The 19938-nt window shown below is 36.3% G+C and overlaps 1 protein-coding gene across 1 annotated transcript in view; it reads left to right on the top strand.

Moving 5' to 3' along the window:
* LOC149782395 (uncharacterized) overlaps positions 1-19938 on the top strand; it is a 75345-nt gene that overhangs the window by 35720 nt on the left and 19687 nt on the right. Inside the window, exons 5-6 of the mRNA XM_089933783.1 lie at positions 10535-10562; positions 19604-19710. Coding sequence (XP_089789909.1) covers positions 10535-10562; positions 19604-19710 — 135 coding nt within the window. The remainder of the gene's footprint in view (positions 1-10534; positions 10563-19603; positions 19711-19938) is intronic.

Below are 19938 nucleotides of genomic sequence, written 5' to 3'. Positions count from 1 at the left end.
ATTGTAGCTGTTGTTTATGTACTAGATTGATCGGAATAAATAATTCAGATTCTATATCATCTAGACGGTAAACACGGAGCTCCTGCCCCCCCTTAACACGTGGAGCTTCTATACTCCAAGTATCGGGCATTAAAGTACTTTTTCTTGCTAGTAATTGATCTGCAAGGAGTAAATAATAATTGTACTCGAGGTCGTGTAGTGCTTCTTTATAGGTCATAAAATCCGATTTTTCAGGTTTTGGTGGACGAGGTTTAACCTCGGGGGCCTTTGGCCATCCTATTAATGTTCGGATTGAGCTGTTATAAATATCCACGGCGTATCCTGGCGTTGAGATTTCAATGACCGCAGACAGCGTTGGTTCATGAGCTGTTATAGATATTTTGGCTTCCTTGCCGGTGATTCGTTTTATTTGGCGTTGTATCTCATTATTGATTTCTTCGATCTGATAACTCCCAGTGGGAAGTGTAATTGTATTCCAGTCAAGTTCACCCTGTTCGCCGGAGTCGGCTTTGCTTTTCCCGAACACGAATGAATTATTTGGCTGCAGACCACCAAATGATGCCGACCTAACATTGGGCCAGCTGTGATACACACTGAGCTTTGCTAACACGATTTCACTCACTGGAATTGGAGTTCGAAAATTAATACCGAATTCTGGTGTCGTCGAGGACACTGAGATCATTGTGGTCCTTACCGGTGTTGTGTTTGTGACTATTTGTTGAAGCAGTTCTATTGACATTATTTATTTGTTTAGTTTTCAAATAGTCATTGTACGCATCTGACATTAGTTTGAATTCAGAATCTGATATCGTAGCGTCGCTACTTTGCACGTCTAACGATGATGATATCAGCGATGATAATTTCTGATATGCGGTCGTGGCTGTATTTAATTTTGTCGTGTAATCGTGTAATTTTGTGTTAGCACATGATGATATTTTTTTTGCTATGATGCCGAAAACTCCAGCTGTTGTTGTGGCCGCGGAAACACAGATCGTGGCGGCGACTGCTGCAGTTACCGGAGTGACCGCTGACAGTATTGCTCCGGCAGATGCAACAACGGCAGATACTGAATAAACCATAATATCCAGCACTGTTATGCGGCGCTTGTATTTTTTTACTTTTTGACTAGTTACTTCGATGACAGTTTTTAACTCAGATTGCCACTCACGGACTTGATTGTATCGATATTGTTGAGCATCTGGCGTCGTTGACATTATTCAATTACGCGGTAACCAATTGAGGCGTTGCAGCGACGAATTCCAAACAAAACCAGTAAGATGTTGCTGTTAAACTATCGTCCTCGGCTTCAAGCATAAATGTTTCCTCGGTTCCGCTGTTTAGTATTACAGTGCAAACCCCGGAATACTTATCGGTGGAATGTCTCCAAGGATATGTTGTGAAGATTTCAAATTTAGCGGCTGAAAACACAGACAACCTGTAAACACCGGTGGCTGTTGCTGTATATTTGATAGTGTTATTTTGTCGTGACCATGTTGCGAATCCCGATGATACCGTGAATACGATGTTGGTGATATGCCCCGGAGTAACTCCAGTGGGAACTTTAATCAAACTGGTTTTGTTAACGATATCAGGAATACCCGATACGATATCCTGCTGTGTTTGTTTGATCGTGTTAATGTCGGTCTTTACATCAGCGAGTTTTACATCGACGACTGGAGGAGTCCCAAAGAACTTATCCACGACCTCATCAGTTTTTACGAAGTTTCTTCGAAATCTTGTAAACGCGCCCACGTGAACATCATGCTCTGCACGCAGCGTATTTAGTTTACCGTTGACGATGTCCACGTATTGTTTGTTTGACGCATCCTGGTCGGATTCGGGATTCGCTAACGCGGTTATTTTGTTGCCGCTCATGCTGAGTTCGCCTGTCATCGTGTCACCGGCTTTTTTCATACATTTATCAACACCTTTATCAATACTGTCTTTGATGCTTGCGATTGATATATTCGAGTCCTTGATCCGGCCGCCATCACTAAATGCAACGAAGTTATCCTTGGTAGCTCCAAGAACTCTGCGAATTATATCATTCCACTTAATGTTGCTCGTTCTTAGTTTTCCTTGCCTGTCTTGGAAAATAGCAACTTCATCTGGGTCAACTCCAGCTATATTCAAAAGATTATCGACTTCATCTTTGGTCGCATATTTTGAGAGATCAGCATCTGTGCTTGGTTTACCTCCTCGTGTGAAAGGTCTTCCGTAAATATCCACCATTATTCTTATTGCTGTTTTTCAAATGCTAGCATTTCTCGATGCGGTATATTCATACACTACTTTATGAGGAGGAGTTGCTGGATTTCTTGAGATTGCATCAAGAACATTTAAAACCTCCCTCCCACAAATGGGCGGATCAATTAATGTTTGTGTTGGTAACGTCGACTGCCACACTGGAACATTAGAAAATCTGCTGACATACTTGAGAAACTCAACTGGCGGTGCTAAACCGTACGAATCAAAATAGATAATTCCACGTGGATCGATCGCGTAAGCAACCCAGTGAGTTCCCGGACCATCTTTGTTGTCGAGATTGATAATGCCAGTTTCTAGATTATTCGGTCGTTGCGGTAATTGATCTCGCATAAATACGCCTCTGAAATGTTTTACACGCAATTTTTTAACAGCATCGAGTAAATCAAAATTGCTCAACGGCGTTAGAATTTTTTTGGATACCATGATGGTGGAGTTCCTGGTAGTCTTAGACCGCGTCCCTTTTTTTTCTTGTATCCTTTTCCCGTTGCCTTTTTTAGTGCCATTCCAGCTGCAGTTCCAACTGCACCGAGTGCTGCGGCTTTTGCTACGGCTGGTGCTGCCGCGGCAATCAACGCCGGTATTGCTGCGAGAAGAGGAAATATTCCACCGGTTTTAGTCATGTCCTTGATAGCTGCAGCAGAGAAATCAAGTCGGACACCGGTTTTTGCTGTTAGTGCCTTATTAAAATGTTTAAGCTGAGTATTAGTCAACGACAATTTGTTTGGACCACCAGTAATCTGATCTTGTTTTAGTGTTATTGATGTCCCGCACGTGCTTGCGTTCTTTGATTGCAATTTCTTCGTTTGACCGGAAGTCAAGGTGACATTAACATGACTGTATGACATTATATCCTAAGTTTGATTTTAATTGCGTTACATATTCTCGATTGGAGCGTCGATGACCCTCATTCGTCCGCCAACACCTTCAAGCAGCATTGCTTTATCGGAGAGTATGACAGCAATCGCTCTGTAACCACCAGCAGGAACACCTACACGAGCTCGGAAATGTAGGTCGACAACAGATTGTTTAACCAGATCAAGATGTTCCAGCGAAAAGTAATAAATCGGATATAAACTCATAAAGTCTCGCTGTGATATTTGCAGGCCAGTGTCTACATTAAGGTCGCGCCCCATAAATGACATCAGACGATGATACGCGCGTGCGACACGATGATGTTCGAAATCTATTAATATATCCTCAGATGGCTCCTGATGCCCATTTATTCTCAACGAAACTTCAGAAACTCCAAGTGTATCAAATACCATTGGATTTCTTTCCTGGCTATCTGTTCTAGCACGGTATTGAAATGCAATGAAAATATGTCGTGGTGCTGATACTCCTTGTTGCGATGATATATGCCATGTAAACAACCCACCATTATCACCCTGAATAACGTCTGTGGTTGTTGTTTTCCAGGATAGCAGTGATTTACCGCCCGTGTCCATGAAAGACAACAGTCGTTGTTCTTCGGTGATTGACGGAGACAACACTGGCATCCACAACCACAGTTTAGTTAGTATTACCTGACCAGGGGCAACAGCAGCATCTCGCCAGATAGCGTCATTATCATCAGGTTTTCGCACAAGTACAACTGTGTGTTTGGCACCGAATATGACCTTGTGGACATCTCTGCAGAATCCAAAGATGTGAGACAATGGAATCACACCTGAGAACTCTTCATCTCCACTTAACATCGATCTACGTGTTGCAAAACCCAAATTAAAATTTTCGTTCATCGATGCAACTGCGTCACCGGCATTATTCATTGTTACATTCCTGTTCTCGGGGCTGTCGGTTATATCCTTTGCAAACATCATTGATGGTCCGGCTGATCTGGTGTAATCATCCGAGTATCTCGCCAACCCGAGAATTGTTGTGGCAACGTCGACGTTATCATGAATTGTTTCAATTTCTTTTCCATCTATCATGTAAATAGCGGATTTAAATAACGCCATGATGCCGTTGTTAACAAATCCAACTCGGTCGCCGATTCCGTAGTTAGTGTTATCATTCTTTAAAAGCCTACCTTCAACTTCGATGAAGGCCTCAGCGGGCAAGACGTATCTACTTGTATCCTGGACCTGTAGTTCAATTCTTCCGCGTTGGTTAGGATCACGTGCTTCATAAGAATAATATTGAAAATCACGTACAGAATCATCTTTAAGTACTGGTTTGGACATATCAAACGCGTCATTGGATTTTCGTGCAAACATTATTATTATTTGTGATGATCTAATTAAAATGTTATCGTCACCGGAAACCACTACCAGCTATCAAATTAGCAGTTACACTATCTTGCAACGCTTTGGAGGTAATTCCTGCTGTTGCGATCTCAGCTAATTTCTGATTTACGGCCTTATTTACTACGCTACTAACATTTGCCGGCATAGCTTCAGTGGATGGTAGTTTTACTGGCACCAACCTCTCGACTGGGTTTTTTTTTCGTATCAGCTGTGCTAGTCGATCCTTGATTGATTGAAATGCTTTCCCGGCAAGACTACCAACAGTGCCAATGGCTTTATCCTTGACAACATCAGCGGCTTTCATCGCGAATTGTTTTGCTAACGGTCCAGCTTTCGGAGCGATTCTTGTGACTAAATCCCTAACAACATCACCGACTCCATCTCCGTAAACAACCTCGTATACTGGTAATCGTGAGTTTACTACTCTGACACTTCTTGGTCTGCGAAAAGAATCGTGTAGTATCATTTTATTTAATTATTGTTTATCTAACTGAATTTGCTAGCAAATTTAATTATTAGTCGCTGTGGTAACCGTCTGCGAGTTCATCAATGAGCCCCTGGTAGATGCTGATATCCATGATGCCACGCTGAAATAGTCTCTGACAGATATCTGCGGCTTCATTTATAATTTCCGGAGAATTGTTTCCGGCACGTCTTCCTCCGATGAGAACTTCCAACCGTGATACATCATCGATGATATTATTAGGGCAGGCAATAAAACCGGATCCTAAACCCTCCCCTGTTGATGGTACAATTCTTGGGGATAAAATGTCTTGAGGCAAACTTTCAGAAGATGTTGTTAAGCTAATTATCGGCGACCTAGTTTGTTTGAATTTTTGGCCCCGCGGACTTCCTTCAGATGCAGCCTCGTATTCACTTAACGGAGTTAGGTCAGGATCTATTGCTCTTCGCCGTGAAGGATATTGTTGTCGTTCTGTGTGTTGCAACGGTGATTTTTCTTCTTGAGGTTGCGATGGTGGAATTTCAAGTTTACGTATAGCATCTACAAGTCTATCGTATTTTGTATCGTCCCTGCTGATTTGTTTTTTATTTTCACGTATACGATACGAATATTTGATAAAATTATCATCTGTCATAGAACCGTGTTCTGGGTTTAAAGACACATCTCTTCTAATCAATCCTAACAGTATTGTCTCAGGTAATTTCTCTTCTGGTACATTTTTAAGAAGTTCAATATAATCCGGCGTAAATCTTTTGGCGGGGTCAGTAATTCTCCCTGTTACTCGCTTACCAGCAGGTACTGACACAACAACTTCATCGGGTGGAGGCGGGGGTTTAAGTCCAGCTGAAATATCCTGTAAAATTTTCCTTTGCTCTATTAAAGCCTCTTTGGTAACAGCTGCGGATTTTTCAGTAGCTTTGGTCACGGGTTTAAATAATTCCTCCGTAGTCTCTGCAAAGCCTTCCCGTGCTTGCTGTCTTAGTTGTAATTTTTGTCTGACACTATCACGGACAGGAAGAAATTTCTGAATTGCTTCGAGACGTTCTCGAGCTAATCTAGTCGTATGTGCTTCTCCAATATTTGCCATTATTTATTTGTCAATGATTTAATTCCGCTAACATAAAAATGTTTTTCCTTGGAAACTCATTTCCCAGAGCAGCAGAGGGGATGGACCCGACCCATGGATTTTTCAATAACGACCCCGCCACGGAAACTGTTTCAGATTTATTGAAGTAACCCAAGTTGTCAGTGCAAACTCAACGAGTTTGTCCCTGGAAACTCTTCGAGTTTTCGGGGGACATTTTTTTTTGTCCTGTATTCTGAATAGAAGGGTTTATTTCGTCGAAATAAGCCCTCTATCGAGGAATAGTTTCCTGGAGGGGTTTATTGTGCAAAAAGTTTCGGTCTGTACAGCCCCTCTGCTGCTGTTGTACATGTAGCACAGCATATATGCGGAGCCCAAGGCTTGTCTTGGTCACCAACCTTGCATCCGAAGTAAAGATGATATGCCTTCTTCACTTGAGAATTGATACTTTTCTTCTGGTTGGCAAATGTCACTTCCCCACAAATATAGCAAAAATTGTCCGCGGTATTAACACACTTTCGAGGCATTACTGTTCTTTATTGTACGTAAATGGATAAAATAATAAGTTTTATGTAACAGTAGCTTGAACTGTCTCGCACAACGTCTAAAATATTTTAAATGCTGAACCTATCTGATTGGGCTTTATATAGTACACTGCTTACGTCAGCTTCAGCAGCCGCCTGGCATTAGTATAATAGGCCTACACATGTATAGTACACTGCTGACGTCAACTTACTTCAGCAGCCGCATGGCATTAGTATTGCATTGCATCAGAAAATGATGCAATCAACTGTGGATGATGTGAGCATGATGGTATTATGCAATGTTACATCATTATTCCGGATGTTGCTGCAGTCCTACTGGAGAAATTTACACAGTGAAACATAGAAAATGAGGTATATGAATATCTTCAAAACGAGAGCCAATACAAATTTTTCACGGTTATATTCGTGTTCGGCACACCAAAATACTACAGATTAGGGCCTTTTCAAGTCAGTAATGATTTCACTGTTGACCAGTGTAATACAAGAAAGAATGAAAACAACAAGCTTTTAAAAATATAACAAATAATTTATTTCCCTGGAAAAATACTGTAAAAATGAAAAATATGAGGACTTGTGGTTTCCAGAATCTAATCCAAAATTATTACAAGAAGAACCCACTAATAAAGTTTTTGCAGTCATAATATTGAAATGTTCTAATTATTTCAAGTTTGAGTACCGACGAATAATCCAAGATGGAAGGCATTGAGATTTCCTGTGTTGACGTCTACAGTTCCTTGTATAAGCACAATAATTTATCCTTCGTTCTTGGAAATCAAAATAGAATTTTCAATAAATGTCGCTGTTCAAGAATTTTGCATGAATACAATAATATTTCCAGAGAAACCAATTAATCTTTGAGAGTCAAAATGCTTTAGACAAAAATTAACTAATAACTCAAAACTTAAAAGTTCATTTCTGGTCACAATAAAAGAAAACAACTTGACATCAAGTGTTTAAAAGCCCTGGACTTGCTCCTCTCTCTAAACGTCATTGTTAATACTAAGTATTTCACAATTTTGGAAATGCCTAATTGCAAAATATATTGCGAAATAGAGGATGACGTGATCATGCTTACATGTAAAAGTCGCATAGCTCCTGTATGTCCTTGATAAGAACCAATCATTTTATTCATAGAAAGAGTTGTTTACTTGACGCTCAATCAAGGCCAGGAACTGTCAAAAATAAAAACAATTTTTTTCTATTATCACGTATCTAAGGAAAACTCAGGTTAAACTGAATTTTCTGGAAAATATTGAGTTCCTACTAAACAAAATTACATTACATTCCTAAACCCACAAACAATCAGATCAAATCAAATATAACTTTAATATATGTAACAATATATATATAAATATATATATATATATATATATATATATATATATATATATATATATATATATATATATATATATGCATGCAGTAGAACCTGTCTTGAGAGACCACCGCTTTTGCCAAAAATATATGGCTTCTCAAGAGAGGTGGTCTCTCATAGCAGGCCATACTGCTATATAATCATTAAATGTGTGCATTTAGTCGTGAAACTTGGTGAGCAACTGCATCTTCTAGAAGAACTTGTAAGTGTAAACTATATACTATACTCATGCTTTGTTGACATTGTTAAAGTATGTTTTAAGTTTATTTATCAAGCTCTCTTGATGCTAGAATCATCAAACTGAAAATTATATGTATCTCTTCACTACCACATTATTGACATAAAGGAATGTTACTGTGTCCAACATTTCACATTTTATTACCCTTGATTTGTTTTTGGGGTTTAATGCAAAATATATATTAGCACCCAATATTCATACTGTTATTCGAATAGGAAATATTATTTGATGAGTAATAAATGCTGTGCACAAAAGGAGGTCACTGTGACCATGTTTCGTGCTTTAATGCCTTAGTTTGAGTCTCAAGCACTGTTTTCACTAGAACCATCAAATTAGGCGATTGTATACATTACTACCACACTATAGTCATGGGTGACTTTTAGTGGACAATGATAATGGCTTTTCAAGCAGAATCTAAGAAACTTGATTTAAACAAAATATATTTTTAACTAATATTTTTTTTTATGTATTATCAACTTATTACCTCAACTTTGATGTAAGTTAGAAAAGAATGTTCATTTTGTTCTTTTAATATGTCTTCTATACTGTTCTGGAGTCGGTAGGTGGGTGGGTTGTGGGTGGGTGGGTATGTAGGTCGGTATGTGTTTTAATACTACAAGTATATCATCACAATAATGGCCGTATAGAGCAAGTTCCATGTTTAAATTTCAAATTTTCAAATAATGAAAAGTTCTATTAAAATGAACAAAAGTTTGCATTTGAAACCCTCTTTGAACAAGGCTCCAATATTATTTGTTTCTTTAAATTATTTCTGCGTGATAATTTCTACTGAAGACTTCCGAAAGCAGAGGTGAGCTATGCAGTTGTCAATTTATCTCTGATTTCATTAGCTTATATTTTCTAAACCCATTGATGGATATTGTTGATGCTAAGACAGTTAATTCTGCAACACTCTTACTCAGTCCTTTCAACTTTATGGTAACATGTTTCACACCATTGCTTTCTTTGTGGACTCAACATGCATTCCTTGACCTTATTAACTAATGACAAGAGTATGTGCATATGAGAGAAATGTACACATATATGAAAACCATGTTGATGATGTAACTAATTACCATTATGAAATTAGCAATTACACTATACATATTAAGTGGAAAATGGAAACATACAAAGTAAGCTATGTTAGAGTGAGGATTGTTGTTTTATAAGGCATTTTTGTATTTCTGTCAGCAAAGAGATATTGCTTAACAGTACAAGATTTATTTTCTAACAAAAGAGTTGAGAGGTTCAAATTAGTTTTGAGGACTGAGATTTTAAAGAAAAAAGTTACATTTTTCTACTCGTCATTCAGTCTACATTCAAAAGAGAAATGATATTAATATTTGAGCTGATGCATGTTAAGGCAAGATGGATGAGGAATTGAGTCATTTAAAAATATATCATACTTGACAATACTGCATTTACACCACATTCGAGCTAATAAAATGGAAGCTGATTGATTGCCACAGGCTGAGTAGGAGAGGGTCTACAATGATACTGTTTTCTTGTGGCTGAAAGCTGATTGATTGTCACAGGCTGAGTAGGAGAGGGTCTACAATTATACTGTTTTCTTGTGACTGAAAGATGATTGATTGCCACTGGCTGAGTAGGAGAGGGTCTACAATTATACTGTTTTCTTGTGACTGAAAGCTGATTGATTGTCACAGGTTGAGTAGGAGATTGTCTACAATTATACTGTTTTCTTGTGACTGAAAGCTGATTGATTGTCACAGGCTGAGTAAGAGAGGGTCTACAGTTATACTGTTTTCTTGTGACTGAAAGCTGATTGATTGCCACTGGCTGAGTAGGAGAGGGTCCACAATTATACTGTTTTCTTGTGACTGAAAGCTGATTGATTGTCACAGGCTAAGTAGGAGAGGGTCTGCAATACTGTTTTCTTGTGACTGAAAGCTGATTGATTGTCACAGGCTGAGTAGGAGAGGGTCCACAATTACACTGGTTTCTTGTGACTGAAAGCTGATTGATTGCCACTGGCTGAGTAGGAGAGGGTCCACAATTATACTGTTTTCTTGTGACTGAAAGCTGATTGATTGCCACAGGCAGAGTAGGAGAGGGTCTACAATTATACTGTTTTCTTGTGACTGAAAGCTGATTGATTGCCACAGGCCGAGTAGGAGAGGGTCTGCAATACTGTTTTCTTGTGACTGAAAGTTGATTGACACTTCCACTTCCATAGTGCACTAATTTACACAATATTGTACTAAATTCAGATGAAGACAGTTTTATGAAACTGATTTCCATCTCCTCATCTGTGTATATATCTAATTCTTGACCTTTTTCTAATCTGTTTATTTCAGATGATATTGATGGAGAGCTTCAAGAGAGGTAGGTTTTATTTGTAGTGTTATCTTTAATTATTGAAAGTTAAATGATTGGTACAGAAACTAATCATTTTGGTGCCCTGGAATATCTACACATGTACAAATAAATACAGCAACGCCTATTTATAAATGCTACACTAGGCACTACATTTTGTTTATTGACATGTAGTTTTATAAAGAGAAGAGATAAGGATGGAAACTAAAGAAGATGGTTCATAATTATTATACATTTTAGCTTGATATCCTTTGTGGATGCTGTGGTAGGTTTGACAGTATTTCAGATATAGCAATGAAAAGAAAAGAAATAATTATTTAACAAACAAGAGTACCTTAACAGGGCTGACATTATCCTAGCTGGAAATAATATCTTGGAATCCACAATAGTCTTCAAGCTGATATTATTTTAATGGTGTTTCTTTCAATTGTAACATAAAATTAGTAAGTTTTGTCTAGACCATCCTGCTCACATTCGTTTTTCTTGAAAAGCATTAATTATTAAAAATATTACATTGAGAAAAACTAATATTTTCTTTTATATGGCATGATGTCATCTTTTTATATGTTTTCACTAGCTATTATTTATCTTGTTTTCAACCAATGAAAACAATTTCAGTTTTGTTCTGACCCATATAAGTCAAATTAAGTTCAGGGAATAAAATGGTCTAATTAAAATCATTATCAATTATACCATCAGTTATACTAAAACTTAATCATCAATCACAAAAGTCAATAAATTTATAGCTTTGCATTCGTAACATATCCGATTTGATATTTGACCCATTACCTTTACCATTCACACTCATGTCACATTATTAGTGAAGGAATGTTTATCTTTCTTGCATGTAAATATTTTAATATTCTTTACAATGTTCTGTTTTCTATTCAATAATTTGTGTTTGCACTGTTCAGTTTTTCACGTTATCCTTCATTTATGATTTGTAATAACATTAAAGAACATTTGGCATGTCATTTTTGCATTTGCATAAATATATATTTACTTAAAATATGTACAAAATACTGACAATATTAATAACTTCTTAAATGGTAGTGTTCGGACATAATTAGCTTTAAAAGTTAACACATGTTATGACACATATTTAGTTCACACTACATTGTGTACTTTAAGTTTGGTAGTTTAATAGCAGTAATTACTTGTTTAATATTAATGTCAGTGATTACTTCTTCAATAGCAGTAATTACTTGTCCTGCTGATATTGTGTAGCTCATTTATTTTCATGCCAAAAACTTGCCGTCAGTTCGATGTGAATACATCCTCCCACAGAGTATAGAAAAGTCATAATTACTTTTTTACACACCACTCTCCGTGTCACATGATTATGCGCAGATAGTAGATATTACTTTTCTTTTACAATGACACCATACATAGATGTCTGCCAGAATGGTCAGCTGAGAAATTATGCCTGTGGCAACTTACCACATAAAGTAGTGTTCTTCTGCAAGTTTTAATTAGTCACAGTGTTTCAACTGTCTGCTCCATTTTCTGAAAAAACATATTGTAGCCTTTTCCCCATTAAAACTTAGTTCTTTTAAGGGCTTCCCATCAGCAGGTTGCTCCCATGAGGCAGATAGACCACCGCAATACATGTGTTGCCCATTTCTGTTCAGGAGTCAAAACACCATACCCATGATGCACACAGTGACAGATAAGTTGAAGACTAGGTCTTCTCTGTCACTCATCAACCTCTCAATTTGGGGATAGAGGAATAGACCGAGCTTTGCCCGCTTCCCCCATCTACCATCCCACCCTGTGTAGAATTTTGCAATCCATACACAGGTCTCAGGCTGGTCATGGGGACCGCATTGGTATTCCCCTGTTCCCATTTATACCTATGAACCCTTACGGGATGTGGGGCCTTCCAGCTCAGGGCAATTATTTCATTATGCACCCATGGGCAAGTAAATCTTTCTATCACAGTTGAGGTGATGCTTTGGCTTGTGTCCCACCATCACCTCATCACCAGGTGGCGTCCTTTCAGAAGGCTAAAGGTGTTTCATCATCTAGGGTACACATAAGTTATAATTGCCCCTTTGTAATTCATGATGAACCAGAGACCATGGTGCAGAGTGTCCCTATACCCCTTCCATCAAGAGACACAGTGATGTCCAGCCACTCTACAACTCAGAATGTCATTGACTATGATTATGATGATGCACTCTCTATCCTCATTGATTCTAGCTAGTCCTAGACAGAAGCTGCGGAAATAACACCTTTTGTCAGGCCCACCCATTCATCCATAAGGATGACAAAGTAGAGTTTTGGTCCTTTGCTAATATGGTAAATGAGGTTTACCAGCTGTTACCCCTGGACTTTAGCCCAAACCATTGGGCACACAGTCTATAAGGATTATTTCTATTTCGGAAAAGATTTCTGGGATACCAGCTCAACCAGGCCTCTTACTTCTCCCACATTCATCCACGATTGAGGAATTATCACTGAAGTTTTATCATGGCCAAATATAGCTGGAAAACATAGAAGATGGTCTGTTCCTTCCTCAACATTGAGACCCTTGTTTCATATTCTAGCTAGTAGATACATTCCCCGATGTGATCTATCAAATGTCCTTCTTTCGATACCAATGTAACCAAAGTGGGTATTTATATGGGAGCCTTGTCACGCCTTCTTATCGAAACAATTGATGCCTTAGAGCAGAAAACCTAGATACTTGTAACCTAGGTTTTGCATGACAACCTATTCCCAGCTACATCTTTAGCATGCTGACCGAAAGTTTTAGTCGAGGGGGTCTGGAACGATCAGTCCTCTTGCTTTCCAATTTTCCTGGTTACCAAGCAATGCAAGAAATCTTGAATCTTAATGGAACTCTCTCTGCTCAACCAGTTTATGTTGGAAGAATCCATCACAATGGAGACAACCTCCTCAGCTGGAGCACTCTTCATCCATTTGATTGGGGCCATCTCCATCTACCTTTAGGATGCTCACTTGCACATCCTGATGTTTTCTTGCACAGCACAAATATCTCAGTTTATGTCTAGACCAGAAAGAATTTTATTTCCAGGCACTGCCATTCAGAATCTCTTTTGCACTGTGGATCGATTGATTTAGGTCTGTACCTCACAGATGGGTTCTCCTGTCACAACACCGGCAATCTCTCCTCTACAACAGCCCACACAGTCTCCATCTTCTTGGACTTTTCTGGTGTTACCGTCTTAGTCTGTTTTGGTGTTGCCATCTGGTGGTCTATTTTGTTGCTATTTGCTTAGCTGTTTTGGTGGTTTTGGTGATTGTGAATTTCCATCTTTACTTGTTTCAACCCTAAATTTTAAAAAAGTGCAAAGTTGTCAAATAATATCCAATTCATTCCATGTCATTTGCTAGAGATGGAAATTGATTACTTGGGACAAAATACATGTATCCACATTTATTTTAATTATGTGACATGACATCCTTTATAAACTTAATAGAACACTGATGCTTGCATATTTGCAAATTCGTATGAAACAGGTGAAATAGAGCATGGGATCAATATGATGGATGCCATACCTCCTTTTCAGGTAGCAAATAAAAGAAATCCTGTTTAAGTACTATTTAATATCAACTTACAACTTGCATGAGCATTAATCATTTTAATATGGTACATAAATTTATACCCATATTGAAGGGCATATACTATCAGGGTTTGCAAGGGTAAACAGTGGCCATCACATCGCTACCTTGTTTCTAAAAGTAGAATGCAGATGCAATTTTGGACAAACACATGATAATACGGCATGCTAGTACAATTTTTTAAATTATAAAATGCTGAACTTAAAGAAAATGAATAAAGTAATATAGCTTTTCATGAGTATACTGAAGCAGTAATGGTCCAAGTTTCCTATGACCCTTACCACCCCATTTTCGATATTTGGACATTTATGGTGGGGTTTCGGGTCAGCGTCAACCGCCTATCAAAAAAGTGGAATTTGTCGACACCAAATGGTGTCAGCATAGGGTAGCCAGCATAGCAAATTTTAATGACTTTTCCTTGAGATATACCCTCAAGAAATCGTCAGGATTTAGTTCATGATTCATGATCCTACACCCCAACATAAAATGTCCAAATATCAAAAATAGGGTGGCAAGGGTCAGACAAAACTTGGACTAAAACCTATCTTTCTGATTTAATGCACTATCATAATTATGTACACATTTATTCTAAGATCAATTTTTTGAGTCATTAAATATTTTACAGATCATTTGTTCTTTCAACAATTTTAAACATGACTTCATTTTCATGGCTGATAATAATAATAAATAATTAAATACTGTTATTTCTTTTCTTCTAAATTCAACTAACGTTATTGGGCTTGAACCATTTGTCATTTTAAACAAGAATGTAAGTTTCTCTTTTGTTGTCTGGATTCAAGACCTTCCCATCATATATCTCGATGTAGTGCTTCATTAGATATTAATTTTTCTTCAGTCTGCCTCATTTTATATTGTTGTAATTCTTTGTTTTCGAGTAATGTTCAGTTGTTCCAAATGACATTTCCATATTACAGAATGGATGGTATAAAAGACGTAAATATAATTTCTGACAATTTCCTGTCAAGATGGAATTTGAGTTTACGCATTACATTAACTCTTCACTATGTCTTTTCCTATATAAAGTTCATTTGTTTGCGCCATGAGCAGTCATTTGAGAGAAAACACCAAGATGTTTGTGCGCATCTACATCCTTAATTCATTTGGTTGAGCATTCTATTGTTGTGTATGTCTTTACGGTCTTTGTTACCCTGGAGTCCTGCGATACAATTTTAAATATATGATTTGAATGTCAAATTTGCATTATTTTGATCATTTATCTTAATTATTTCATTTTAATCTTGTCAGTCTAGATTTTCCAATGTTTTATTGTAAGATGTGGTATATTTTAATTATTTTCTTTTTAATATTGTCATTCTATCATAAACAATTTATAAATAATAGAGTGTCAAACATCACACCAATATGTTAAATTGGAAAGATAAAATTTAATTACAAATTATATTCAAGATTAAAAAAAAATATTTGGCAATTACTTTTGTCCACTAAGAATATGGGTAAATGGAGATGATGCCTTCTTGGCATTTACTATAATCCACTACTTCTGTCCACAAAGAATATGGCATAATGAAAACTAATTTCTAGGTATTTCCATTTAAATAAATATGCCTTTCTTCTCCTTGCATGACCAAGGAGGTAATCCATTGCAAACTAGGATAGCATTTGACAACAGCTCATAAGTAAAAAGAAATAATAACTGTGTACATGCAATAAATTATTGGCAGAAATATCATTATACAAAAGTCATGAGTAAATACCAAGTACTCACATGCCATGCATAACTCTGGAACCAAGTTAAAGTGCCATCAGTATGCCCTGAACACAGTTTGACTCAAATAGATCCACCAAGTTAAAGTGCCATCAGTTTACCCTGAACACAATTCGACCCAAATGGATCCACAATGTTTGAACATTAATTGTGATGAAGACAACACATTTCAGTATTACAAGACTTGAAGACAGAATGATACTGGCATAAATTATGAAGACAACGCATTTCAGTATTAAAAGACTCAAAAACAGAATGATATTGGCATGAATTATGAAGGACAACACATTTCAGTAATACAAGACTCGAAGACAGCATGATTTTGGCATAAATTATGAAGACAACACATTTCAGTATTACAAGACTCGATTACAGAATAATATTGGCATAAATTATTAAGGGCACACTGGCAGTGCATAACAATCCCCAGCCTGTCAATTTGTTTGAATCAGACTCATTAGTATTGTATATTTTGTATATTATAGATTATTTTGCATTGGATACAGTAATGTATGATGAAAATCAGTGTTATAAAGGAATGACATTCAGAGGGCCTAAGAGTCTGATTAAATATTGATAAGAACATTTTACAAAATATTGTATAGGTATATAATAATACATTAAAAATATTATATGGGTATATAATAATAAATTAAAAATATTGTATGGGTATATAATACTACATTAAAAATATTGTATGGGTATATAATAATAAATTAAAAAATATTGTATGGGTATATAATAATACATTAAAAATATTGTATAGGTATATAATAATAAATTAAAATATTCTATGGGTATATAATAATAATAAATTAAAACTTTTATTAGGTGTCTATACAGTGATTATTTTTAACAGGGTCAGCCTTTGCATGCATGACTTACTAGAAATCAGACTAGATTCTAGCTCCTCTGGTCTTACAATTAAACCATAAAAGATATTGTAAATATACTATATGCTATGAAATTAAATAAAAGGTTCCTTTTCAGCTTTAAATTGACAAAACATAAATAATTTAAATGAATGTTATCCCTAATCCCATGTCTTTGATATATGTTGTTTTTGTTGTCCTATTTGTATCGGTGTTTAACATCTAGACATCATGAAATTCAGACATATTCTTCGGGATATAGGAGTAAACATGGCTGTCAACGTACTATACTGCAGTACTGACATGCATGACCTAGTATGTACTAATAGTGACTTTTAACCCTAAACATTATATTCATTAATATAAGCTTCTTCACTCTGCATTTGTTTTGATCCTCTTCACTACACTGTTTGTAACTAAATTTTCCTCCACAACCAACATCTCCAAGGATCAACACAAATGTAAAAGAAAGCAATACTTACAAGAATATATGGACAATGCAGAATAGAAGGCATAGGTAATTGACTTGGGTGAATACAAAACTAGAAATTAGTTACATTGCCACTGTTTTTCCAAGTCAAGTCAGTACAGCATTGCCATCCTACAATAACATGTTGACTGTGAAGAATGGAATTTGTAGACATTTGACTCATCCATACACAATACTTAAGATTAAGTCATGATACCTTTGATTGACCCAGTTCAGTCCAGCAGGTAATAATGGTATGAATATTTTGCAAATACAAACTTAAAATAGATAAAGACTTAAATACAAAAACTTTTATATTTATCCACACAACAAGCAGCTCCCGAATTTACAGCTGTACCACCTTGATAGTTGCCCTCATCAAAATACCACAAAATGGTAATAAGAAACATTTATTTTCATTCATTGACATAAATTATTGAATAATATTTATAAATTTAATCTTAAGTTTCAGATATACACATGGTTGTCATTTTGTTTCAGATATACTTTTGATTTGCTATAAGTAAATAGCTATAATGATTTAATGGTTCAGTGCTCTTTATAATAAATGATATTGAAATACTGTAATACTTAAACTTAAACACAAGCTAATAAAATGAATGGATTAGTCATTACTCAACTGCATTTCCAGGTGTACCAGCCAAACTAACTCTCTCTCTCTCATTTTGCTGGATATCAAATTTCTAAAGTGACTTTGCTTACTTTTGCACACAAAAAATTCTTACTGGTATTTTAGATTGGGAACCAGTAAACTACATGTCTATTCTGTGCTGACATTAGCCAAACAAAGTTACTTAACATAAATAAAATGTGATTATTATACCTATCAGTAAGTGCATATATATATATATATATATATATATATATATATATATATATATATATATATATAAACTTGTGGACAAAAGAGCTGCTTTGTTTCAAACCTGGGAATCATAAATTCAGGATAAGAAGGAGGTATGAATATGGTTGGGCAGTCTGATGGATTGTAGGTGGTCAGGTACCCTAATATCCCCATACTTCAGTGTTGTGGGTGGTGGTACCCTAATATCCCCATACTTCAGTGTTGTAGGTGGTGGTACCCTAATATCCCCATACTTCAGTGTTGTAGGTGGTGGTACCCTAATATCCCCATACTTCAGTGTTGTGGGTGGTGGTACCCTAATATCCCCATACTTCAGTGTTGTAAGTGGTGCTATCATAATATCCACATACTTCAGTGTTGTAGGTGATGGTATCCTAATATTCCCATACTTCAGTGGTGTAGGTGGTGGTACCATGATATCCTCCTACTTCAGTGTTGTAAGTGGTGCTCCTAATATCCTCATACTTCAGTGCTATATATGGTGATACCCTAATATCCCCATACTTCAATGTTATTTGTGGTGGTACCATAATATCCCCATACTTCAGTGTTGTAGGTGGTGGTACCCTAATATCCCCATACATCAATGTTGGAATAACAAGATTTTGCCCTCTACCAAAATCATTATTTCTCATTAACATGTACTTTTTGACATCCAGGTGTATGTTTGCTTTCTCCTTTCAGATAGAAATGGTCTCACCCTCTTTCAGTTGTGTTCTAAATAGATGTGCAATAATTAGTTTGCTTGTTAATTTATCATAGGCAGCCAATTCTGGGGAGCATTTATGTTTCACAACTTTTTAAACAAATGCAAAATGTTGAGCCATAGACAACATAATGGAATGGAAGAAGAAACATACCTACATGTTTAGTTATATTGCTTGAATAGTCACTGGACTTCAAAATAAATTTTAATGCAAAGCAAAGCATGACTATTATCCAAAATTGTTTAAAAAGTTAAGGGAGAAAATTCACAAAGTTTCCCTATGCAGTGAACTAAAGAGATCTTCATTGGGGTACTCTAAATCACATGCATAAAGACATACAAAAAAGGACTGACCCATGTACATAACAAATATTTACATGTTGCAGTGAAACAAAAATATTCAAATAAATTAGAGATACTATCTGATGTAAATGGTTGATGGTTGGTTAAATTTTGGCCACACATCAGACAGGACACAAATCAGTTATAGACATGACAAAATTGCAATACTGTAAAAAAAGTGCTACCAGTACAAGTGATATATTTATTTATTTATTTGAAATCCATCATTAAGTATTTCCATACAATTATGATACAAATATATAACTTGTGGATTGCTTGTGTATAACTTGTGGATTGCTTGTGTATTAAAGAGTTTGTGCAAAAAACTGTTTAGTATCATAACATGTTATTAGTCAAAGCTAGAAACGTGTTTTATTTTACACATCAAAAGACATTTGATTTCTCAAGACAATATTTTATTCCATATCAATCATGAGTAGAAGTCAAATAAAAGCCAATTCTGTCAAACAAGATGCAGCAAGTGAAAAAGTGTATGAAGGACTCCATTTCAGAGAAACTGAAGCAAGCCAGTACCTAGAACTTAATGGTAAATTAACTTTTATTTCTTGCAATATATTTTATAAGTCTACAGTGTCATTTTAACTTGTATGTTTTGAATGATATTTTAATAAGATGGCTATATAAAGTTAATGATTCAATTATGTCCATATATTCAGTATGTACCAAATTTATGTGTGTTTGTATGCTTTCATTCTCATAGATACTCACTCTTTGAAATTAACCTGTTCCAAATAATTCTAGTTCTGTTCCCCTT

This window comes from Sinohyriopsis cumingii, chromosome 15 (genome assembly GCF_028554795.1).
Source record: "Sinohyriopsis cumingii isolate HCF-2022 chromosome 15, ASM2855479v2, whole genome shotgun sequence".
NCBI lineage: Eukaryota > Metazoa > Mollusca > Bivalvia > Unionida > Unionidae > Sinohyriopsis > Sinohyriopsis cumingii.
The sequence above is the reverse complement of the archived record's forward strand: the minus strand, read 5'-3'. Positions and strand labels throughout refer to the sequence as shown.